The 26,230-nt window shown below is 40.4% G+C and overlaps 1 protein-coding gene across 3 annotated transcripts in view; it reads left to right on the forward strand.

Annotated features, from left to right (window-relative positions):
* LANCL3 (LanC like family member 3) overlaps positions 1 to 14,324 on the forward strand; it is a 60,046-nt gene extending 45,722 nt beyond the window's left edge. For all 3 annotated transcript variants that reach the window (XM_061627399.1, XM_061627400.1, XM_061627401.1), the window contains 2 exons: positions 3,259 to 3,466; positions 13,285 to 14,324. In XM_061627399.1, the coding sequence (XP_061483383.1) occupies positions 3,259 to 3,466; positions 13,285 to 13,444 (368 nt within the window). In that variant the 3' untranslated portion in view covers positions 13,445 to 14,324. The remainder of the gene's footprint in view (positions 1 to 3,258; positions 3,467 to 13,284) is intronic.
* The last annotated feature ends 11,906 nt before the right edge of the window (positions 14,325 to 26,230 follow it).

Consider the following 26,230-nt stretch of genomic DNA (forward strand, 5'->3'; position numbering starts at 1 on the left):
CTATCAATATCTTTACAGGTTGTATAAATAATAAACATATTGATAGTCATGCTTATATAAACATTTTTTCATACTATGTCCTGATAAGTATGTGATTTCACACTATGGTTGTACATCATTATTTTTCCTCAAAAATTTAAGTGTGCCCTTCTTTCTTGGGTTGGTCATAGTTCCCCTCTGTTGTTTTCATCCTGAGGGACAGATTAGGCTGAGAGATGGTGAGTAGCCCATGGTCACCCAGTAAACTTTATAGCTCATTTCCATTTTTAAAAAGTAATTAAAACTATATACATGTAGGCAAAGTTTATTAAGTAGATCCACACAATAAGTTCAAAGCACATCCACCTCATATTTAAAGCACATGACTTTCCCTAAAGAATCCTGGGAAGTGTAGTTTCCCCCTCACAGTTATAATTCCCACCACTCTTAAACTACAGTTCCCATGATTCTATGGTGTGATTCCTGTGCTTCAAATGTGTGTTGAATGTGCTATAAATGAATGGTGTGGATTTGCCCTAGGTGTGATGTGCATCCATTAGTGAATTGAAAAGAACAATTTTAAAAGATACTTTTTTACAGAAGGGAAGGGTTGTAATTCAATGGTAGGGCACATGCGTTGCATGCAAAGGTCCAAAATTCAATTTCTAGAAAAGACTATTGCCTGGAATCTTGGAGAACCAATGCTAGTCCATTTAATCAGTACTCAGCAAGATGGCAACAAATGGCCTGATTCAGTATAGGGCAGATTCCTTTGTTTCCCAAAATGGAAAGAGGCCCAAGGCCCACAGTGACTCTAAAATTTATTTATGTATTTTATTTACAACATTTATATACCACTTTATTGTAAAAAAAAAATCTCAAAGCAGTTCACAGAAGGAATTAAAACAGTAAACTTATTGGCAAAAAATAGTTAGACAGGTATTCAAAAACATTCAAAATAATAAAACCAATGAGTTAAAAACAGATAAAAGACACAATAGCTTCTATATGCCTGGGTAGGCTAAACAAAAATGTTTTTAGCAGGTGCTGAAAAGAGTACAATGAAGGTATCTGCCTAATGTCAATAGGCATGGAGTTCCAAAGCATAGGTGCTGCCACAAAGGATCGATTTCTTACAAGAGCAGAACAAGCACTATATGGCACCCGTAACATAGAAAGCACACCTTGAATTTGACCTGGTAGCAAATCAGCAACCAGTGCAGATTTCAGAGCAGAGAGATTATGTGCTGATAGGGTCTCACTCATGTCAGCAATTGTGCCGCAGCATTCTGCAGAAACTGCAGACCCTAGGTCAGATTGTGCTGCATAGGGATTTCTGTGACCTTGGCTGACTGGCTGCTAGGATTTTTTTAGTTTTGGTTTTTGTTTAGGAATCTTAACTGGTTGTTGGATGCTGAGTTTTCTGCCTTACTCCTAGGAATCTTATTGTGGTTGGTATGGTATTGCATTCAGGACATCATCAGTGTTTTTTGTTTTTGTTTTTCTATTTGCATTTCATTTACCTTTAACCTCACTCCCTTTCATCCATAGAAGCAACAACAGTGGTTCCATGTGCTCTGCTCAACTCCGTTAAACCCATTGATGATGCACCTTGTTGTTTGCATGATGGTTTGTTTCTTGCCCAGTAGTGGTAAAAGAGAATTCACATACTGGGCAGTGTGGCTGCAATTGCTGTTGTTCCCAAGCTGCTGCCTGTGAAGGTAGACCAAACCATGTGTGTTTTCTCTCTGTCAATTATTACTTACTGGAATTGGATTGGCTGTCAAAGTGAGTTTATAGCAGCCAACAGGGTAGATGGAAAAGGGTAGAGAATCTTCTTACTCATTTCTCAGACCTCTTTCTGAAGTGAAGGGTCAAATCTGTAAAGAAATTTCGAGCAGCCATGTTAAAAGGTAGGGGCAGGGCATTCCAGGCAGGGGGTTGTGAATCCTGCTTGGATATCTTTGCAGAGGATCCCTAGTCAATCTTTACCAACTTCACAATCCAAACCATATCTACTCAGAAGTAAGTCCTATTGAGTTATATGGGGCTTAGTCCCTTAGTAAGTGTGTTTAGAATTGCAGCTCTTTGGGGGCATCCATCTATCTTCTCCTGAGTGCTCCCATCTAACATCTCCACAACACTAGGCTCCTTCCTTCCTACAATGGCCTTTTTGTGACTGGCCTGGCCTGAGGGCACTTAAACCCTTTTTGCCAGAAGCAAATTGGCTAGATTAAATGTTCCCTACCCAGGCTCCATCTTGTAGCTAAAATTTCTATCTTAATTTCCAATCACAGAAATGTTTTTGTTTGAATTATATGCTCCAAGCAACTGTGGTTGAATGTATCATGCATAATGAAACCAATCAGGCCCACCCCTGTGACATCTCTAGGGCCCACCTCATTACATCACTAGGGCCCGCCCCTGAAATCTCAAGGTTTGAGATGTTTCTGACCTGACAACCCAAACTACTACACTTCTAGTGATTTGCAGCAATTTAAGCAACACGGACTAAAATATTAATTCTTTAGATCCCAACTAACACAAAGTCTCCCCTCAAATATTTTTGTTTGAAAAGCCCACTGCTAATCACTTCTATCATCCTCTGATCTCTGCTATCTTATATTCATTCCCATTCTTATCACTTCACTTTTTTCCTGTAAATAATTTAGATTGCAGGGAGGCATCTTAACAATGTTGTTTATTGCAGTAGTCAACAGGGAATCAGGTAAGGGAGCAGAGGGATTTTGTGAGGGTAGCTGAGAATTTTGAGTGGATTTCATTTTATTTTTATTATTTTCTTATATTTATATTCTGCCTTTTTTCTGTCAAAGAATCATGTGGCTCTTAAGTAGTCATTGGCTAGACCTGCTTAGTTCTTCATATGCCTTCAGATCACATCCTATCCATCCATCCATGAATTATATCATTTAGTCATAAATGAGATATCTTTCTGTGCAGTGGTGGTCTTTATTTTTTCCTGTTGTTAATAGGAATAAACAATGTTTTTCACTTTTGTCAGACAGCTAACTTTCACGTTATACCCAAAAATATGGAGGGAAGAATATATATGTCCTTATGTAGCAATTGTTTTGTAATTTGTTTCTTCAGTGGTACTTACATTATATATATTTGTTTATATTTGTATTGTTTTATTGATGCATTTTTATATTGTATTTTATATTTGTGTTTTTTGTAAGCCGCCTTGAGGGCCTTTAGCCAAAAGGCGGGGTATAAATAAAATAATAATAATAATAATAATAATTGCTATTTTCACAGGCATTGCATACATGTTTGCAAAAGCATACTTAGTTTCTAAGAAGCCCCAATATCTAGATAGTTGTATCCGCTGTGGAGAGTTAACTTGGCAGAAGGGACTACTGAAGAAAGGACCTGGAATATGTCACGGAGTGGCTGGCAGTGCTTACGTGTTCCTGCTCCTATACAGGCTAACTGGAAATTCTAAATATATCTACAGAGCACAACAGTTAGTACTTTAACAGAACTTCTCAGTTTTACAAAGAGATTTGTAAATTATCAAATATTGCCACAATCATTTTTGGCACACTGTCTTATTACAGATCATGCTGTCATTTATTGCTATTTTACATTTAAGGGTTTAATTGCCTTTTTTAGAGAGAGAGAGGATGCATGTGCCATGTGGTCTCATCCTTGAACATTTAGTTTCTGCTTGGGGAAAAAGAGTATAATGCAGGTAGACTCCCTAGTCAGATGACTGCTTTACCTCTGTCAGTCTGTCTTTGGCACTAAACTGCTCTGTTGGCTTTAGCCAACAAAACTTACAAGCAAATCTTTGCATAGAGAGACACTGTAGCATAGTGGTTAGAGTATTAGATTAGGACCAGGGAAACCCAGATGCAAATCTCCACTCAGCCATAACACTGGCTGGGTGACCATGGGCTAGTCACTATCTCTCAGTCTAACTACTTCACAGGGGTGTTAGAATAAAATGGAGGTGGGAAGAGCCATGCATGCTGGCTTCAGCTCCTTGGAGGAAATATATACAATATAGATGGAATATAGATGTAGTAACTCTGTAATGGGATATATTATTTAATCATTAAATTGATCATTTGAAACCATTGAGAGCCAGTGCGGTGTAGTGGTTAGAGTGCCAGACTAGGACCTAGTTGACTAGGGTTCAAATCCTCACTCAGTCACAAAGCTCACTGGATGATCTTGGTCAGTCACAGTCTCTCAACCTAACCTACCACACAGGGTTGTTGTGAGGATAACATCTGGAGGAGGAGAACTACCTTGAGCTCCTTGCAGGAAAGGTGGAATATAAATCTAATAATAACAATTGTTTTAATATTATGGCAACAAATCTGTAGGTATGGCAGATAGCTGGGAAACAGCTTTTTACTACTTCATCTTATTCCTGGTGGGCAGGTATGTCTCTGAGGCTGGTGATGGGCAACTGTTCACACGGTTTGTACTATAGAGATCCTGTTACAAAGGAGTTTAAAATTCAGGAGACCCTTTCCCATATTTGAATGACACATCCCATGCTAGTTCAGATACCAACTTCATTGTCAAGGATAAAATGTTTTGGGCTGCTACCACCAAGAAATTAATATTGGCTGTTCTGGAAATGTAAAACAATTTTCATATTTTAAGATCAGTTGACAAGTACCTCTTGCACATGTCATTGCCTTTTGAGATAAGTGATGGCAGCACCTGGGAGGGCATTTTCTGGGGCAATGCCCCATATATGCAACTTCCTGCCCAGAGAGATTAGATCATCTCCCTCTTTGCTTGTATTCCACCAGCATCTTTTTCAATAAGCCTTTGATTTTGTTTAAATTATTATGTGTTTAAGTATGTTTGTTTGTTTGTTTAAAAGTATTTCTAACTCTTCCTTCATTGCAAAGCAATCCCAGGATGGACACAAAATAAGTAAAAGCACATGAATAAAAATTGTACAGGGCAGCTAAAATATAAGACATTGACTGAAATAAAACAGATTAACACAGCAAAAACCAGCATGGCAACCAGGTTAGTATCACCCTACAAAGGTATTTAAATAGGTAAATACCTGAGTAAATAAATAGGTCTTTGACTGCCAATGAAAGCTCGAACAAATTGGTGCCAGCTGTATCTCAGAGAAGAGGGTGTTTCATAGGTGGGGTGCTGCAACAGAGAAGGCCCTTTTCTAGGTTGCCACATAGCAGATCTCCGTTGGCTCCAGCACAACTAGAGTAGCCTCCCTGATGATCTTAATACAGGGGGAAGAGACACTTCTTCACATATTCAGGTCCCAAGATCTGCTTCTTTACTGACACCTTGAATTTGGCTTGGGAGCATATCAGCAGTCATTGCAGCTCTGGTTCTCTTGGTTTTATAATGCTACTTTTAGTGTTGATGTGCTATTATATTTTAAGTATTTACTTGTTAATGATTGGATAATTGTTGTTTTGTTTTTATGTTTTGTTTTCCACTTTGAGCATCTCTGTTAGAGGGGGAAAGGGGGTTATAAGTTTACCATAAATAACACTCTGAGAATTTATTCTAGGTCTACAACTGTCCCATCTATTCCATCCTAGATGATGAATGCCTTACTTTAACTTGATCATCATGAAGTTTCCCTTATTGGTAAATGTGACAAATCATGCAGTTATACAGCCCTTCCATCAAAATGTCTGTGAGTGCTGTTGATTTATGATAGAAGCAAGCCCATGCCATCTAATAAGACATTAAAACTGTTCATAAGATTTATAGCAAGAAAATAACAGAACAAGAATTATTACTTGTAATTTAGCTACTTTAATACTGTCTTTAACATAGAACTGGAAATTGCTAAAAGTGCCTAAACCTATGATTCTGTGATGGGTCAGATGCATGGTTGCTCACCTACCCAAGTCTGAAGGCCTGAAATAACCCATGTCCCTATCAGGTCAAATTAAAGAGAAAAGAAGGCAAAGACTATCTGTGTCCTTGACTTAAAAACCAGGGACAGGGACAGACATCTTCAGGATTGGGAAAAGGATGGCCTCCAATACCTGATAACAACAAAAGCCTCTTGCGGGTATAAATCTTTTTGTATTCAGACAGAATTCTCAACAGTGAAGCAAGAGAAACCAAGAATACTGACTGTTACGCCTCCCTAAGGACCAAACTAGATGTGGCATTAAAAGCGTTTTGCATTTAATGTGCATATGCAGCAGATGGAGAAGGAGAGTTTAACCCTTCCCCCCTCCTGCAGTCCTGACAAAAATCCCCCAAATGCTGCTATTTTGCATTGGCACCAATGGAAGCTTTCCCTCCCAGTGCAAATAGCAACAGGGATATTATTTTAATTAGGATCACAACAGAAGGGGAAAGATTTGCACGAACATCTTCTGTGATACTGATCTGGCTCCCCCACTCCTAAACAGCAGATGTTTTTAAAATGCGCATAAAAAGCAATAACACAACTTTGTCACTCCGCGCAGTGAGGAGTTCCAGTAGTAGTGTAACAGGGTTTAGTTTCCTTTGAATGAGACAGCACTAGAGATTTATGGCATCTCCATTATATTTGCTTTATTCACAAATATACAAGCCGAGCATACATGGAAGCAAACAGGCACTCCCACAAGGCAGCAGAAGCACTATGTTACACCAGAGCCCTCAGAAGAGACCCTGCACCTCAAAGTACTTCACCTTCAGTCAATTCACAGTTCTTTCTCCCTCACTGCCTCTGCCTCTTCAAAAACTGCCTGTTCACAGCTTTCTCTGTCTCCTCCTCTGAAGGTGAATTGCCTATTCAGGAAACATCCACAGCTATTAAAGATCATTAACATTATTTTGTTAAAGTTTTGACTCCTATTGTCACTTTAACCAAAACCAAGGCAACAGAGGTATCAGATTGCAAACTATTGAGAGGTTGTTAGCGTTATGTGCCTTCAAGTTGACCAAGACTTATGGCAACCCTATGAATCAGCGACCTCCAATAGCATCTGTCGTGAACTACCCTGTTCAGATCTTGTAACTTCAGGTCTGTGGCTTCCTTTATGGAATCCATCCATCTCTTGTTTGGCCTTCCTCTTTTTCTACTCCCTTGTTTTTCCCAGCATTATTGTCTTTTCTAGTGAATCAAGTCTTCTCATGATGCGTCCAAAGTATGATAACCTCAGTTTCATCATTCTAGCTTCTAGTGATAGTTCTGGTTTAATTTGTTCTAATACCCTATTATTGGTCTTTTTTGCGGTCCATGGTATCTGCAAAGCTCTCCTCCAACACCACGTTTCAAATGAGTTTTTTCTCTTATCCACTTTTTTCACTGTCCAACTTTCACATCCATACATAGAGATCAGGAATGCCATGGTCTGAATGATCCTGACTTTAGTGTTCAGTGAATCATCTTTGCATTTGAGGACCTTTTCTAATAATAATAATAATAATAATAATAATAATAATAATAATAATAATAATAATAATAATAATAAATTTAATTTGTGTGTCGCCTATCTGGCCAATGGCCACTCTAGGCGACGTACATATGGCAAGTACAATAAAATACAATACAACAAAATACAATATAACAATAAAAATTAAGATAAAAACATTGCAGGGTAGGAGGCATTTCAATCAAAAAAAAAAAGTCAGCCCTCCCCAAAAATCCCAAAAGCCTGTTGAAAGAGCCAGGTCTTTAAGGCCTTGCGGAATATATTCAGGGAAGAGGCAAGCCGGAGATCTTGTGGGAGAGAGTTCCAGAGGGTGGGGGCCGCCACTGAGAAGGCTCTCTCTCTAGTTCCCGCCAACCTAGCTGATTTAGTTGGCGGGACTGAGAGAAGGCCCTGTGTGGCTGATCTTGTCAGGCGGTATAATTGGTGGCGTTGAAGGCGCTCCTTTAGATAAACTGGGCCGAGACCGTATAGGGATTTAAAGGTTAATACCAACACCTTGAATTAGGCCCGGAAAACAACTGGGAGCCAGTGTAGATCGAACAACACTGGTGTGATGTGGTCCCGGCGGCGACTATTTGTAAGTAGTCGAGCCGCCGCATTTTGTATAAGTTGTAGTTTCCAGACCGTTTTCAAGGGTAACCCCACATATAGCGCATTACAGTAATCTAATTGAGAGGTGACCAGGGCATGTACTACCAGTGGGAGCTGATGAGCAGGAAGGTAGGGTTGCAGCCTACGTATAAGGTGAAGTTGATACCAAGCTGCCCGGCTCACTGCCGAAATCTGAGCCTCCATGGACAGCTTGGAATCAAGCACAACCCCGAGGCTGCGGACCTGGTCCTTAAGGGGTAGATTCACCCCATTGAACTTCAGGTCAACATTCCCCAACCTTCTCTTGTCCCCCACAAGTAGTACCTCGGTCTTGTTGGGGTTCAGTTTCAGCCTGTTCCTTCCCATCCATCCACTCACGGACTCCAGGCACTTGGACAAGGTCTCCACAGCCAACTCTGGTGAGGATTTAAACGAGAGATAGAGCTGAGTGTCATCTGCATATTGGTGACACTGCAGCCCAAATCTCCTAATGATTGTCCCCAGCGGCTTCATATAGATGTTAAATAGCATGGGAGAGAGGATAGAACCCTGTGGCACACCACAGTTAAGAGGCCAAGGATCTGAAACCTCCTCCCCCAATGCCACCTGTTGGTGCCTATCAGAGAGAAAGGAACGGAACCACTGTAATACAGTGCCTCCTATTCCCAGTCCCTCCAGGCGATGTAAAAGGATACTGTGGTCAACAGTATCAAAAGCCGCTGAAAGATCGAGGAGGACAAGAAAGGTGAATTCTCCTCTATCTAATGCCCTCCTCATATCATCCACCAGAGCGACCAAGGCTGTTTCAGTTCCGTGACCAGTCCTGAAGCCCGATTGGTATGGATCCAAGTAATCTGTTTCATCCAAGTGTGTCGACAACTGATTGGCCACCACTCGCTCAATGACCTTGCCCAAGAAAGGTAAATTCGAAATCGGGCGAAAGTTATTGAAAACTTGGGGATCCAAGGAGGGCTTCTTCAAGATGGGCCTTACAATTGCCTCCTTGAAGGCTGATGGCATCACACCCTCCTTCAAGGATGCGTTTACCACCGCCTTGATCCCCTCACCCAACTTCTCTCTGCAGCTCATAAGGAGCCACGATGGGCAAGGATCAGTTAGACAGGTGGTAGGCTTTACAGTCGAGAGCACCTTGTCCACATCCTCAGAAGATAGAGGCTGAAAATGATCCAAACATACCGGCATGCAACTGGCCAACTCTGGTTCATTTACCGTATCCATGGCGCACGGGATCAAGCTCCGTAAGCGTTCGATTTTATCAGCGAAGTGCTTTGCCAAAATGTCACAGGAAGCTTTTGACTGTTCCAAGGGTTCCTGAGCAACTGGACCGACCAGGCTTCGGACCACTTGGAACAGCCTCCTGGGACAGCACTCTGCAGATGCAATAGAGGCAGTAAAGAAAGCCTTCTTTTCTGCCTTTATTGCCACTTGGTAGGCAGCTACTGCTGCTCTAACTTGTGTCCGGACACCTTCGGAGCGGGATTTCCGCCACCGGCGTTCTAGTCGTCTCACCTCCTGTCTCAAGGTACGCTAGTTCACTCATAGCTGCCCTCCCCAGTCCTAGCCTTCTTCTGATTTCTGGACTATTGTTTCCATTTTGGTTAATGACTGTGCTGAGGTATTGATAATCCTTGACAAGTTCAATGTCTTCATTGTCAACTTTAAAGCTACATAAATCTTCTGTTGTCATTACTTTAGTCCTTTTGACGTTCAGCTGTCGTTCAGCTTTTGTGCTTTCCTCTTTAACTTTATCAGCATTCATTTCAAATCATTACTGGTTTCTGCTAGTAGTATGGCATCGTCTGCATATCTTAAATTATTGATATTTCTCCCTCCAATTTTCACACCTCCATCTTGGTCCAATCCCGCTTTCTGTATATGTTCTGCGTATAGATTAAATAAATAGGGTGATAAAATACACCCATGTCTCACACTCTTTCCGATGGGGAACCAATCAGTTTCTCCATATTGTGTCCTTACAGTAGCCTCCTGTCCAGTGTATAGGTTGCACATCAGGACAATCAGATGCTGTGGCACCCCCATTTCTTTTAAGGCATTCCATGGGACTGCAAACTCAGCAATACAAAAGCTCCTGCCTGAGGCTGTTGGAGCTCTCTAATCCCACATGGCTAGGAAACCAGATAAGCCAGAAGAAACAACAATTATGAACTGCATCTTGATTTATTATCTTAGGGTTTCTGATGTAGTATTTTGCAGTTTAACATAAAGTTGGCTTTGGCAAGTATGTTCCATAAACTTTTTTTCATCATGGAGTATATCCACGCTTAAGCCAGTCTAAGATCAGCCAAGATTTAATTTCCATATCCATGCATCAAGTTAAGGCAGGAAGGACATACTTTTGGTGCCTGCTTTAAACTGTGGAATCAGGGGTGTCATTTCAAGCAAAGAGATTCATCCTGAGAAGAAGACTTACAACAGCATCTGAAAGTTTGCTCTTGGATACATTCCAGGACAAATTGCAAAAACAAAAAAAAACCCACAAAGGGCATTTAATTTGTTGTGGTTACTTCAAGCAGATGGTTCTTAAACACACATTTGCTGGCTTGGCAAGGGCGTGGAAGTGTGCATTTTAACTTTTTTAAAGGCCAGGTAGGGGACAGGAGTGAAACCCACCTCCTTCCCCACCTTTCTTTCTAACACGCCATTGCATTAAGACTTATTTCCCCTGTTGTTGGACTGCCTTCAAGTCGATCCCGACGTATGGCGACCCTACGAATAGGGTTTTAATGGTAAGCAATTTTCAGAGGTGCTTTACCATTGCCTTCCTCTGAGGCTGAGAGGCAGTGACTGGCCCAAGGTCACCCAGTGAGCTTCATGGCTGTGTGGGGATTTCAACCCTGGTCTCCCAGGTCCTAGTCCAACACCTTAACTACTACACCACACGGGCTGTCACTTATTTCCCCAGCCCAGATGTAATACTGAAAGTCAGCCAGCTGAAGGGAAGACTTAAAGCAGTAGCACATGGAAAGCTAAGGCAGGGAAGGGGGGCAGGCTTTGCTTCTGTCCCCTAACCCAACTTAACACCTCCACCTCTACTTGGTAGTCAAACTGATGACCACATTATACCTCACAACAACCAAAGATATAGGTGCTCCTGGACTGAAACATAGCAGTGGAGACCGTCATCTGCGTATGGAATTATTGTCCAAATTTGTGACTAGGCACCTTGTGGAAGCATTTCTTCACCTTTTACTTAAGCTAGTTTTGATAGACAGGAATAGGACAGTATGGTGGTAAATACAGATGAATACAGATTCAGTGAATTGGTTAAGCTAAAGCCAATCAGAGTAGGACAACAGATTTAGATGCAGCCAGACCCTTTTTAAGACTCTGAAAGGCTCAAGGGGAAAATGTTCATTTGAGGGTCTCCTCTTTGTTGCTGCACCTTGTCAGTGTATTTCCTTCTCCCTCAACTGGAAAAACAAAAACAAAATATGCATATAATCCTTTAAAAAAATCTGTATTTCACATCAGAAACAGTAAATCAATACTCTAATAATCAAATACAAGAATTATACTGGATTCACTTGCAATATATATAGAGAGAGAGGTATATCAAGAAAATTCCTCCGCATGGGGCCCAAGAAATAATACTGCTGGAGGCCACTATAATTCATGTGCCTAGTATGTGCTGCTACAGCACACCTTATAATTCATGCACAAAGTACACATTGCTGTGTATGTATGCACATGCTTTGTTGCTTACAGTCACATTCCATGACATTTGAAAGCTGCACAGAATGGCAGAAAATCTTTTGGAAATCTGATAGCACTAATGCAGAAGAATGTTATATTTAAGATCCACACAAGAGACATCATGAACTCCAACAAACCTTTATTTGGAATGAGGGATATTAAAAAAAAAAAAAGGACAAGAGAAGGGAAAAAGAGATGCAGAAGCACGGTACAGTTCCAGTACAGAAACAGTTCCTGTTAAGAATGTCATGTTGGATTTTTCCCCTGGTGTTACCACCCCTATCATAACACTGACAACTTTACATTACTTGTTCAGGAATGATTTCCTGCATCTTGGGAACACTGGTGAACATTCTGTGGAGAGTTGTAGGGGAGAATGATCTTTTTCTTCTGCAGTTTGGTGCTCTCAGCAAAGAAAAGAAAGAGAGAACAGCTCTAACTGCTCTCGCTCTTCTCTCTGCTGGTAGTGTCCACTTAAAACTGTCCTCCTCTTTCCTCTCTTTTCTGAGGATAGAGACACACTTACTGTTGTGCCAGTTCCAGTACATCTCCTCTTTTCTCAAAATGGGGGCACACGATACTAGTCAAACTCGCCCCTTTTTTACTCTTAAAACGTTGCAGGATCAGCTTCAGGGCTTTGGGTTTTTTTGCAGCTGTAGATCAACTCTTTTGCCTTCCAGGTGGCCAATGGAAAGACTTTGCTGCGGGCTCCAGCAGAGACAGCGATTGCCACAACACTTGGGTGTGGGCAGTCCTGAAAGGTCTGAAGTCTGCAGTGGGGAAGGGAGGTGTGGCCAGCAGAGGGCAGGGTTGCTTAAAAACACAGCCAGAAAAAACATTCTGGCTTGTGTCTGCTGGCTGATCAGAATCTGGTTGTGAAGGGAGCAGAGCACTCTGTAGGTGGGTGAGTATGGGTTGGTTGGGCTGGGCTATTGCTATTGGCACTGCCTGTTGCTGCAACTATATTTATTTATTTATTTATACTCCGCCCTTCTTTCCAGCAGCAGCCCAGGGCGGCAAACAGAAACACTAAAAACACTTTAAAACATCATAAAAAGACCTCAAAATACATTAAAACAAAACATTAAAAACATTAAAAAAACTTTAAAAAACTTTTTAAAAAAGGGTTAAAGATATTAAAAAATATATTAAAAGCAATTCTAACACAGGCGCAGACTGGGATAAGTCTCAACTTAAAAGGCTTGTTGGAAAAGTTGCTTGTGCTGTTGTGGCATAATGACACCACCACCCATAGTGTAGTTACATGATTTTTTATGTCAGGTTTGTGGAGCTCAAATTAGTGGGATCCAGGTGGCTGAGGAGTTCACAGCAATACCAATGTTGGTGTGGCCCTTTCTATATGTGAGGCCTGTGGCAATTGCCCCCAGTACTCCCTCTTAAAATGGTCTGAATGCAGCAGACCATGGCTGAGAAATGAATCTGTCCATAAAACATAAGTATACATTTGATTAAATTTGGTTCTTGGAGAACAGTTTTGAAACTAGCTTGACATGTAACTTAAAGTTAATGTATACAATAATTATCTCTTTGTCTTCTTGTCCCCCCTTAGGTTTGGTGAATTCTTATTTACTGAAGAATTTAAGGCTGGATCTCGGACAATGGAAAGCTTTTACAGTCTGTTTGAAGGTTTCTCAGGGACAGTGTGCTTCCTGATTGACTTGCTCCAGCCTAACCAGGCTGAGTTCCCTCTCTTCAGCATCTTTGTGTAAAATGGAACATGTTCCACTGCCAGGAGAGGACAGCAATTCCAGAGACACCAGTTCTGTTCAGGAAAGTGATTTTAGAATAAACGACGTCCATTTCAGCATTACCACTAAATGTTGTGGGGCAAGGTGGGGGCGGGGAGAACAGGTGAAAGCTAAATATATACACACATAGATATATATTCTGGGGCTTGGGAAGGGAACCATGTGGTTTATAAATAATAGAAATTTTAATCAAAAGGAAGAAAAGGGCCTAACATTTTTCCAAAACAGAAAAGAAAACGGACAGAATTCAGCTGAATTAAGAGAAGTCTGTTTCAGAGTAGTTGATAGCATTCTGTCTCTAAAAGGGTAGGTTTGTTAAAGGGATAGCATGGAAATTTGAATTTTAGGAAAGTGCAACTGGAGAACAAATGTAAACAATGCACTGTTGTTGTTGTTGTTGTTAGTAGTAGTAGTAGTAATTGCTTGATGCCCAAAAGTCCACAAGCGACTTACACAATGTTAAAACAAAAACAAATAAAATATACTATAAAAATACACAACAATAAACAATAGCAGTAACATCCCCATGCAGCCACAGGAAGCACATAAAAAGTAATCAGCTTGGTATATTCTTTCAGGGAAAGTAGGAAATAAAAAATTAGAACTGTCAAACATCTTTGAGATATTCCAAAAAATCATATTTGGGCAATACCTTTATTAAGCCAACCAAATGTCAGAAAATGGTATGCAAGCTTTTGAGTTCTCCAGAACTCTTCATCAGGCTAGGTGACAACAAAAGTGAGGGGGTGGGGGAAAAGAAAGGGAGGAGGATTTGGCTAATGTTCAAGCCATCCAGTAAGAGTCTTAAGATGGAGTGTGTGAAGTGGCAAGCATTCATGATATGGCCCATTTTAGTTAGATACTATGCAGGAATCAAGTTGCACAGAAGCCATCTGTGAAGGGGGGCACTCTGCCATTATGTGTTTCTCCTACTCAGGAGGCTGCTGTGCAACTTGATTCCCACATGGCACCTAAAATGGGCCTTTCTGACTGTTTGCTACCTCCCACACTCCATCTTTAGACTTTATTAGATGCAGATATAACACCAGCCGCCGCCACTCACTTTCTCTTTCTCTCTGGAGAAGTTGAAAGCTTACATGCTATTTTGTTACATTTTGTTTGGAGTAAATAAATTGCCTGAATACAGATCTCAGATTTCCCCCCCTTATAATCTAGAATGGCTGCCTTTCATTTTTTGCGACTCTCGATTTACCAGTTCTTCTCTTTGCATTGTCATGCTCCTTAGAAGACCTGAACCTAGCAGTTTTTGCTGTCATATCTGCATACAATTTATAACTTGTCCAAGTAAAGTTTTTAGCATCATTGTTCTCCAGATGTGAAATGGGCCTCCCCTAAAAAGAGGCAGGCAATTGATATAGCAAAGTATCTTCCCTGATGTGCATGTGATTAGACGCCCACCAGGCACAGTTCCCAGATGTCTAATCATAGGTTGGCAAATGTTAAACATTTATAAGATCAGGAGACACATGGATAAATGCCTCAGAGCACTTCAAAAGTCACCTCATGTTGGGAAAGGATTTGGGTTGGTCTTGTGAATTTACTCTTAGTTTGGAAATACTGTTTCTAACTGCAGAATCCTATACATGCTTCCTCAAACATTAGCCCCCATGAGTTCAGTGGGGCTTATTCCCAGTTAAGTGTGTATAATATAGCAGTTTAAATTTTGGGAAGCTCAGTATGACAGAATTTGAGTACTGTTATTTAATTTTTGACACATATCTTCCCTTCCTGTAAAACATTTTATGTATTGTGCAAATGCAAAGTGAATTTGGCCCATATAGCAGGTGAGAATAAAACCATATTTTAGAATTCTTTATAAAACCGATCTTCCAATGAAGACTCAACAACAGCACGGGTGAACTAGATCAATAAATGGTGCAGTGGAATATGCAGTTATGTTTCTCATTTTATGTAAGATAATTGGAAAGCACATATCTGACTGTCAGTGACAAAAAGCTAATATTATTAATGCATAATATTTATAGCAGCTTATTTAAACCACAACAGAAATGCATATGGTTATTGCTAAAACTATATAGTGAAGAAATGAACACTTTATAATAAGCACCACACACATACAAACAGTATTATGAGCTAGCAAGAACTGTTCTTAGGAGATCTACTGCTAATATAAAAGCTCTTTTGTGGTGAACAGTTATTTTCACTGTTAGCAAAGCAAGTCAGTAGTCTGACTTTCTGACTACTGTAATTGACATTTGTGCCCTGGCTTGTAGACTCCTTTAGTATGATCAGACTGGACCTGGATTTTCTTTCTTTCTCTCACTTTTTTCCCATTCTATTCCTGAAATCAACTTGTTGGAGCACATCCCACAGATTGCATCCCATTGATTTCAATGATCCTGGAATCAGTAGAGTGTTTTGATAATACATCAATTGTGTAAGTTGTGTAACATGAAAAAGTGTAGTTACAAATCTGTCAAAACACTATGGTTAATTATGATCCTTCCCTGTGCTGCTGCAGTGCCCAACCACCATACTATTCTTACAGGGTCAAAAAGAGCTTGTTTCTGTCCTCCAACTGGCAGGTTTTTAGGCAGCATAGTGGGGTAGACCAGAGAATGGGAGGACTGTGTGCTGTGGAGGTTGTGTAACTTGATTGAATGGTGAGAGAATGCTGCTAGATTGTAGCCATTCAATTTAACTCTCACAGCTTTCATACTGCAATCTTAAATTTAACTACAATATGCAATAGAAATAAACGGTATGTTATAAAGGAATAATCAATGAATATGTTATAAAAAGGGTGATTTGTATTAGCGTGCAACTCAGTTAAGGTTTGCTACTGATGTCAATAGGGAAGAACTGTATGGTTCTTCCTCATGCAGGCATAGCCCTTGTACATGGAGGTACCCCTACAGAACTCAGCATAGTTCCCCACCATTAGTCAGCACTGATTACATACATCAAGCCTCATGCACAAATAAATTTCTTATTCTACTCACTTATAGCTGCATACATGTGACAGGAACTGGCCACATGCCTGGAGTGTTTCCCTCTTATAGAGAAAATGGGGATCCCATATGTGATCTGGATTGTGGCAAATGGCTTGGTTTACAAACCTGTTACAGTTGTTGATCTGTCTATATTCTTTAGATTATAATCTATGATTTAGATCTTCCTGTCTTTAGAAAACTTTCCAAAGACTAGATACCTGAGCCAGATCCTGCTGTCCTCAGATATATGCCAGTGTTTCTTAATAAATCCTATTCTTACAAAACTACTACTGCTCTAAAGAAGTGTGGATAAAGGAAGTGTATTGATAGGAAGTATTGCAATTATTCAAATGTACTGAAGTTTATTTCAGTAGAAGATCACTGCAAACAATTGTGGAAGATAAATTAGTTTTCCCCGTCATGATCTTATTTGCTTATTTGAATCGTGAAATTTTATTTTCTTCCTCAAAACAAAAAGTCCATAATATGAAGTGAAATCCACACAGATGGGAGAGTAAAGCTGGAACTCTGCTTTTTTGCTTTCACGGGAACAGCTCCCACTACTGAAAAGGACAGCCACTTTTTAAACTGAACAGCAGGGTGGCATTTCAGGAGTAATGGAACAGGAAGCTATCTTATACCAAGTTAGATAATTGGTCCATCTAGCTCAGTATTGGCCAAAGCAAGGATAGGTCAACTTCAGGCTTGGTTGAGGTCCACCAACCAAAGCAAGCTGCAGAAGAGTGGCTATGGGGTTAGAGACAGATACAAATAGTGATTTGGGGCAGATCCAATTATCTCTTGTACACCATGAGACATGCTCTGATAAATTGCATAAACAAATACAAATCTACATCTGAGTTATTACACATCAGGTATTCTAACACAAAACTCTGACATCAGCCAACAGAGGTGCATGAAGACAGGGCAAAGGCAACTAATTAACACTGAGCCTTACAGATGAATGATTAGCAAAAGGTCAGCCCATTTTAAAAAAAACTTTAAATTTTATAAGCTTACATTCTATTGTTCAACTGTTTCGATACATATCTTGTAAATGCTTTAGATTTGACAATTCATGGTTTTCACTCTACTTTATAAATAAAACTGGATTCAAAAGAGAAATCTCTGCATATTAAACCAGTTGTAAGATAGTTGCAGATGTTTAGACTGATGGCTTTGTCGTTGTTGATAAAAAAATGTTCAGTGAATGGTTTCAGTAGGAGATGAGAGAGTATTTTCCATTTGATTATCCCATGTTATAATTCTCCCAACACACTTCCTTGAAAGGGAGCCCCTTTGACTTCCATGTACATTACTCTTTCCAGTCATTTCTTAGAATTGAGGTGTGTGACAATTTGGTGCCTGTTGCTCATTGATTTGCAATGGATTTTCAATTCTGAGTTGCTTTTGAAAATTCTGCCCATACTGTGCAGGTAAAAATCCCTTCCTTCTCCTTTTCTTTTCTTACAGAGTCTCCTCAAAATTTTTGCAGCTTCCATTGGGTAAATATGATGTAATCACCTCTGTTCTCAGACATCTAAAGAGGCAATTCTTTTACTGATTGCAAAGCTACAACTTCACTATATATTGTACAGTTATTTCAATAACATGCAACACCTACCTAAAACTGCACAGACAGATTGAAATGAGGCACAGTCTCTTAGGAATTTAAGCCTATACGTGTTTGTTTAGAAGTCTCAATGTATTCAGTAGGACTCGCTCTCAAGAAAGTGTGTTTAGGACTATAGCCCAAGTTAATTTTTTAGAAGTGCTAGATTGTTCATATGTGTAGTTAAATAGAAACTAAAGTAATATAATGGATTTTTATTATGGTTTCTTAAAGAAAAGGGATTGTTAGTCTTTGCCACACATTGTGTACCTATTTGTCATGTATATGTCCGGTATACTAGTGTGTAAATCATTAGATTTCACCCTAAGAGACTATTATTACTTGTGACTAATGAGCAACAATCTTCAGATCATGGTAAATTCAGTTATTTCAACTAAATGTAGAATTCTAGAGTAAAAATATCAATAATTGTATTGGTATTATTTATTAGACTTTTGCTATTGTTTTAGTACCAGATATGTACATGTTAGCCAATACCTATTGCTTTTTCTATACATTTAAAATTTGCTAAGAATACTGTGGTCTTAGCTTTGCTTATTATGCTCCTTGTCCCCACCTTATTCTTAAATGTGACAAATATTCTGTGGAGGCTGGGAAAGTAATTTAACCTCCTTTGACCTCTCTATATTTTGATGTTGTGCCATGTAACTTATTTCAGGAGAAAAATAAGCAACTGTCCACCTATTTACATCATAGTATTTCAATACTCATCTAAGTATGGACTCTTATTTCTCTGGCAAGACAAATAACCCTCGCTGTACTATATTATATTCAAATTATTGACTAGAGCAGAAAAAAGAATCTACAGAGAATATGTCCAGTTCTGGAGGAGCTCATATCTACTCAGACAATCACAAGTAGTCAAGTAAAAGAGGCCAAAAGGGTACATTTAAAGAATATAATGGAAGAAGGATGTAAAATAATTCTGCTGTGGGCAGCAAGCTTTTTGCACATGCAGTCATTCTTTTTAAAAAGGCATTTAGGAAGCTTGCACATACTTCAGCTTCATACTTTTTGAATGCAGGTAGCAGGTATATTCTCCCAGTATATACAGTGGAATGTGTACTTCCCAGCTCCATGATATAAAGGAAGGTAGAATACCATAGTCAGGATCTGTTGGACTTATAGAAAAGAAAAATTCTGTAAAGAAACACATAGAACAATAACTAATATAATCATTGTACAATATAATGGGAAGAAATAGCAGACAGGGTTTAAATATCGCATGCTGAACCTAAGGCTAGCTAAGCCAACGGATAAATCTGGCGTATCAACTCCTGTGTCAGACTGATATCACAACCCTTGACACTGACCTGCTCTTGCAGGGATATGATTGGCTAAGTAGGTAGTAGCGTAAAGGTGGTTTTTTTACAAATAATTTACAATGCATCCTGTGCATGTTTCATCAGAAGCAATTCCTCTGAGTTCCATAGGACTTATTCTCAAGCAAGTCTGCATAGGCTCACAGCCTTACAGCATATTCCTTAGCCTGTTTACTCAGAAGTGAATTCCTCTAAGTTCAATGTGTTTGAGACTATGGTCTTAGAAAATGATCAAAAACCCCTATACTTCTAAGAGAAAAGCATACACATTGCAAAGCCATAACCCAGCAATACTCAGGACCCATGAAACAATACTGCATTTTAGGGATGTGGCCAGGCGTATTCCAACAAAGTAGCACAAATCTTGCTTCATTACACAACTATTTATACCCCATATACTGCACTTAAGAGTTAAATTGCGTTGAATACTGACTTCAATTATATCAGACTTTCATCATAATTTGTGTGTACTGATTAAGAATTTCTGTTCATGTGGAATTTGCTAGTAGTACCTACTGCTATCAATTTGTAAATCTTACTTAACTGTATACTTTCATTGAACAATATTGTGATAAAAAGTTTTATTCTTGGGAGTGTTTACAAATGTATTGCTATGGTATTTGAAGACAGCTTTTATTAGATTTCTGGTTCAACTATATCAGAATTGTTACTGCTTTTAGCTGTCTGCATACTCATCACATTGAGTATTATTGAATTTTGAGAATTATAATTTTTCAAATACTAACTCTTATAGAAATTGGTTATCAGTTAGATTCAAATACAGCAATATAATATAGCAGACGGAGATTTAATAATATTTATTTTGCAAAGCAAAGTGATGCTTGCGAATTAACAATATTTTAGAATGTAGTGGTATTCCTAAATAAGGTTATATAGTGATAGACCAAAAATATTTTCTATACAATGATTGTTTAATACATACAATGGAAAAGATCTTTTTAAATTCCTCAGTTTCATGTAGAATGAAACTAATAGCGACCATTAAGTTCCACATTTGTTGCTATTTTCTTAACAGGGAGAAAAGGTACAATGATAATGCAATTGAGTCTACATTTGGGGCTGTTTTTTGGCAGAATCTAATCTCAGAAGTACCAATGACCCCTTCTAGATTGCCACAAAAGCACTTAATCATTGACAGCAGGTTATACACTGGGGATCAGGGCAGGGCTGGCACCAAACCGCAGTGGGTCCTTGGGCACCAGACTGCAGTGGGCCCCTGTCCCATCCCGCCCGCACACACAAATGCTTAAATACATTTGGTTGCACCACCTCTTGCATTGCCATATTGCTGCATCAGCGTGCATGCCTGCTATTACCCAAGATGACAGTGGAGACATATTCATCCCCCCCCCCATCTTGGATGATAGCAGGCATGTGTGCACAACACGCTGATGCAGCGACACAAGAGGTGGTGTGGCCAGGAATATTTAAGCACACACCATCTGCGCTTTCATGCAGGGGTGGTATTGCCTAGGAGAATGAAGCTCCCACTCTGCAATCACGATTTGCAATCATGTCCCATAACCCAATGCTGGCGGGGATCACTGAGCAGGAGCTCCACCCTCCCAGCCCCAGCCACCCTCAACCAATGCCCGGCCTTGCCACCTGCTGGCGCTGTGCCTGGACCAGGACCATCAGTGTGGAGAATTGTTGTTGTTGTGATTATGATTATTATATATCTGCCCATCAATAAACATTCCCAGGGTAGCGAAACTACACCATATGTATTACATTGCCTTTGAGGATGAAATTTTATTTGTTTGTTTTTTAGACTGCCCATCATCCAAACAGGATCAGTTCACAATACAAAAATAAACAATAGAATAACATAAAACCACTGAACACTAATAAATAAAATAAAATAAAATCAGGAGTTTACAACTCCCCATATCAGTACAACAGACCACAGAATCAGCACACTTTACCGTGTCCACACCCCAGTATCAACCAGAAGTCTGGGTAAATAACTGCTATCTTCAGTTGATGAAGAAAACGTAATAGAATGATTGATGCATCTCTAGAGGAAGGGGGTTCAATAAACAGACATCGCAACATTGTCATTATAAATGTTGACATTAACTGATGTGGATGTAGACTCAAACCCAAAATCTTATTGAAGACTAGGGGACTGCTAGCAAAGATACATTAACAGGTCAATACACTGGCAAGGCCCCATTTAATGGCAGTGCACATAGGATTGTCTTAAAGTGATGTGTACATCTGAGAACCAGCAAAGTGCAGAAATAAATGTATTGCACTGCTAATATGTTCCCACAGTGGGTAGCCTCTGTCCATTCTTTTCAGCATATGGTATTCATTTCATAAATATTAGGAAACTTTTGCATCCTCAGCTTTGATACCTGCTCACTGCCATGTAATAGTCTCTTTATGAATCTAGATTAATCTAGATTAATTTACTTGTGTGGACTCGTACCTTAAATAAAAACCCTTGCCACTATAATGTTTTAAACACTGTGATATTTCAAAATGTGTCTATTGTACTAATTTTGTATTGTTAACTAGAGATAAAATCAATTTTTAGCTTTTTAAAGCAGTGATCAAAATATTGGCTTAGCAATGAGAGAAGACCTCTCCATGTATCATGTTATTTATATAAAAACCTATGTGATTTTTCACCTTAATTCAATTAAAGCATAACTGTATTCATTGTGGCTATTTTGAATTTATTGAACAATGAGCTGGTTCATATATAATGCTAAACTATTATTTAGTAGAGGGATGGGATGGGAACTCAAATTGGTGGACTCAAATTCCCATCAGGTATGGCCAGAAATGCCAAAGGTCAGAGATGATGGGAGTTGTAATCCAGTACCATCTACTGCAGGGAATGGTGATTTAGACCCTTTGGAAGCCCACTGTGACCCGTATGCAAGCTTTGTGGATAAAGTTATTTGCCAATGGAGTGAGGCAAGAGGAATGTGTGGGCAGGCAGGAATGCTGTCAGCAGGGTGTCCACCGGTAGCAGCCAGTGGAAGTCCACAAAATAGGATGTCCTGGAGGCGGGAAGGGACAGAATTGGTTCAGGATGGTCTCCCTACCATCGTGCCTGGAGCAGCAATCAGGCCCAATAGTCCTGCCCCTCTTCTACCATGGCTACCATGAGCAAGGCTGTGAACGGAGTGGTGGCCCTGCCACTCTGCAAAGCCCTGTTGGCAGGAGGCAGAATTTGGATTGCTCCCTTAATCCTTCCGTTATCACATTTTTCCAATTCAAATTGCCCTCCCCAGCTATTATTTGCCCTGCTGGGAAAAACATATGAGTATCTATATATTTTCAAAAATATATCAGGAAAACAGTGAAGGGAGTGTTAAATATACACTCTCCCAGCACCATGGCTCTGATCCAATTTGAGGATATCCTAGCTGCTTTTTTAAAGAAAGAAATATTAGGAAATCTCATCAATGATCTTCCCTGTCTCATCTAGTTTGGTCCTAAGCTATAACTGTTCTCTTGTTACTTGCTTGTTTTCCATTTGTAAGGGAGTTTATTTTACATGAGGAAATATTCAGTTTTATACTCCTCTACTGTCTGAAGTGTTACCGCCCAGTACCATGTGAACATTTGAATTGGTTCTCAAAGGTTATTAAGACACACAAAAGATTAAAGGTTGACATTTGCAAAGAACATACTACAATACAGTCTGATTACTGTTTAGCTCTTGCTTTAAAATTGGGATGTAAAATCTGCCTCATAAAAGTGGTGCATGCTTCAGCACAAGCTAAGGAAAAGATGTCTGTGGAAGGTTGGCCTGTGGAAATCTTGCCTTCAAGCACCTGAAGTAGCCTCATATGAGAGAATTGAAAGACAAACTTGGAGCATGTGTGATAATGGGGCATGCACTCATGTGGGGCTTAATCTTTTCACACACTTCTATCAATTCTCAAAATGGGGGAAAATGAGTTTCCAGTTACATTAATGCAGTCATGATAGTTGTGGTGTCCCACTTGTGCAATGGACTTCTGTTTGCACAAATGGGTCTTCCGCCTCCTCCCTCCAGAGCAGACTGGGGGGTATCGGCACACTGCAGGTGGATGGGAGTCAGGGGAGTCCGTTTGTGTTAGCTGGCACAATATTGGATGTCACACAAAGTATCTGTGCTTGCAGAATGTAAGCTATATTTCTTTTTTTACAAACATATTTTTTAATATCAACTATTCCATACTTTCAAAGAAAGCCAGTCTTTGGCCTCTTGGGTATTTGATTTTATTTTGTAAGCATGTATGTGTGGTTGAGCTATTTGTTGTAGTCTCCAGTTGCTGATAAACAGAGAGAGTTACTTTCAAGGTCTCTACTTAAAAGGCTTGTTGAAAGAGGAAGGTCTTCAGTAGGTGCCAAAAAGATAATAGAGATGATGTCTGTCTGATATTTAAGGGGAAGGAATTCTAAAGGGTCGGTGCCACAGCACTAAAGTTTCGCATCCTATGTTGTGCAGAACAGATCTCCTGATAAGAAGGTATCTGTAGGAGGCCCTCACCTGCAGAGTGCAGTGACCGTCTGGGAATATAAGGGGTAACATGATCTTTCAGGTATCCTGGTCCCAAGTTGAATCTGGCTTTGTACACCAAAACCAGAACCTTGAACGTGGCCCGGTAGCTAATGAGTAGCCAGTACAATTCTCTCAGCAGCGGGGTAACATGCAATACCTTCGCTGGATACGATCGACCATGGTATCCTTCTGGGCTGTCTAGCTGGGATGGGATTGGGAGGCACTTTTTACGGTGGCTCTGGTCCTACCTGATGGACAGGACCCAGAAAGTGGTGCTGGGAGACTACTGCTCGACCCCCTGGCCATTGGCCTACGGGGTACCGCAGGGTTCCATTCTGTCTCCCATGCTCTTTAACATTTATATTAAACTGCTGGGAGAGGTCATCCGGAGACTTGGAGTACAATGTCATCAATATGCTGATGACACTCAACTCTATCCCTGTCACCTGATCGCAGGTAGGGAGTGTTCATCCTAAACTGGTGCCTGGAGGCTGTGAAGGGCTGGAACAAACTGAAACTTAATCCAGACAAGATGGAAATGTTGCTGGTCAAGGGGAAAACTGCACCAGGGATAGGGTTCTGGATGGGGTTGCACTGCCCTTAAAGGAGCAGGTTCGCAGTTTGGGAGTCCTCCTGGATCCTGCCCTGCTGCTTGAATATCAGGTGGCTGCAGTAGGCAGGAGTGCATTTGGCCAGCTCAAACTGTGTCTGTTCCTGGAGGCAGTTGACTTGGCCACAGTGACACATGCATTGGTGACATTGAGGCTGATTACTGTAACACACTCTATGTGGGGCTGCCTTTGAAAACGGTTTGGAAATTACAGTTGGTTCAAAATGCAGCAGCCAGAATGTTAACTGGAGCACAGCGCAGAGAGCATATCACCCGTGTGCTTTATCGACTCCACTGGCTCTCAATTTGTTTCCAGACCCAATTCAAAGTGCTGGTTCCGACCTTTAAAGCCCTAAATGGCCTTGGACCAATGTACCTGCGGGACCGCCTACACCCATATGTACCGCCCGGGATTTAAGATCATTTGCCTCTGGTCTCCTCTGCATGCCTGGAATGAAAGTTGTTAGACTGACAGGCACATGGGAGAGAGCCTTTTCAGCTGTGGCCCCCAAGCTTTGGAATAGCCTACCCCAAGAAGTCCGCTCTGCTCCCTCCCTGATGGTTTTCCGGAGACTTCTGAAAACGATCTTGTTCCGGAGAGCCTTTGGGAGGGACTGAGGGTAGAGCCTGACACTGACTTTATGCCTTCTGTTAATTTTTACCTCTGGAGTCCCTTCAGTACCACTCCGTATCTGTCTATCTGTCTGTCTATAGTATTTTATGTATTTCAATTGCATTTTATGTATTTTAATTTATTTTAATGTTTTTGTGATCTTTATTGTGTACAATTTTTATTATGTACATGTTTGATTTTATTGTAAGCCACCCTGAGTGCCCTATTATAGGGTAGAAAGGTGGGATAGAAATATTTTAAATAAATAAATACCCTGGCCCAGGGAGCAGTCGCACCGCCACATTTACACCAGCTCTATTTTGCACCCCTAGCCTCAAGGGCAGGCCCACATAGAGCGCATTACAGTAATCCAGCCTGGAGTTACCAGTGCATGGACAACAGTGGACAGGCTATCCCAGTCCAGAAACAGCTACGGCTGTCTTATCAGATGAAGCGGGTGAAAGGCAGTCCTAGCTACTGAAGTCACCTGGGCCTCTAGTGACAAAGATGGATCCATCTTTCAGAAGGAATACAACCCCATCCAAAGCGGGCAACTCACCAATTAACTTGGGAACTACCAACCCACAGCACCTCTGTCTTGCTAGGATTCAGACTCAGCTTATTGGCCCTCATCCAACCCACCACTGAGTCTAGGCACTGGTCCAGCATCCTGTTTTCATGGCCAACCAGATGCCTATGGAAGCCCACAATATTTATCTATAGTATTATTCTTTCATTTCACCCTTCCTCTAAGGAGCTCCAACCCCACTCTTTTTATCCCCACACCAGCCTTGTGAGATGGGCGTGAGAGACTATCCAGTGTGCTCTGACTGTGGCAGAGATTTGAATGTGAAACCCTATTCACTACACCACACTGGATCTTTAGTACATACGATAGCAATATGAAATGAAGATACATAGGGTGCTGGCCACTGGATCTCTTTTAGGGTACTCAGACTTACATTAGAATTATAACATTTGTTTATGGTTGATGTATGCCTGACATCCAGCAGTTGTTCATAACTTTCAGTGCCTCCAAGCCTCCAGTTGCAGCCATTCACACCCA

The sequence above is a fragment of the Rhineura floridana genome, chromosome 5, assembly GCF_030035675.1.
Source record: "Rhineura floridana isolate rRhiFlo1 chromosome 5, rRhiFlo1.hap2, whole genome shotgun sequence".
Classification (NCBI taxonomy): Eukaryota; Metazoa; Chordata; class Lepidosauria; order Squamata; family Rhineuridae; genus Rhineura; species Rhineura floridana.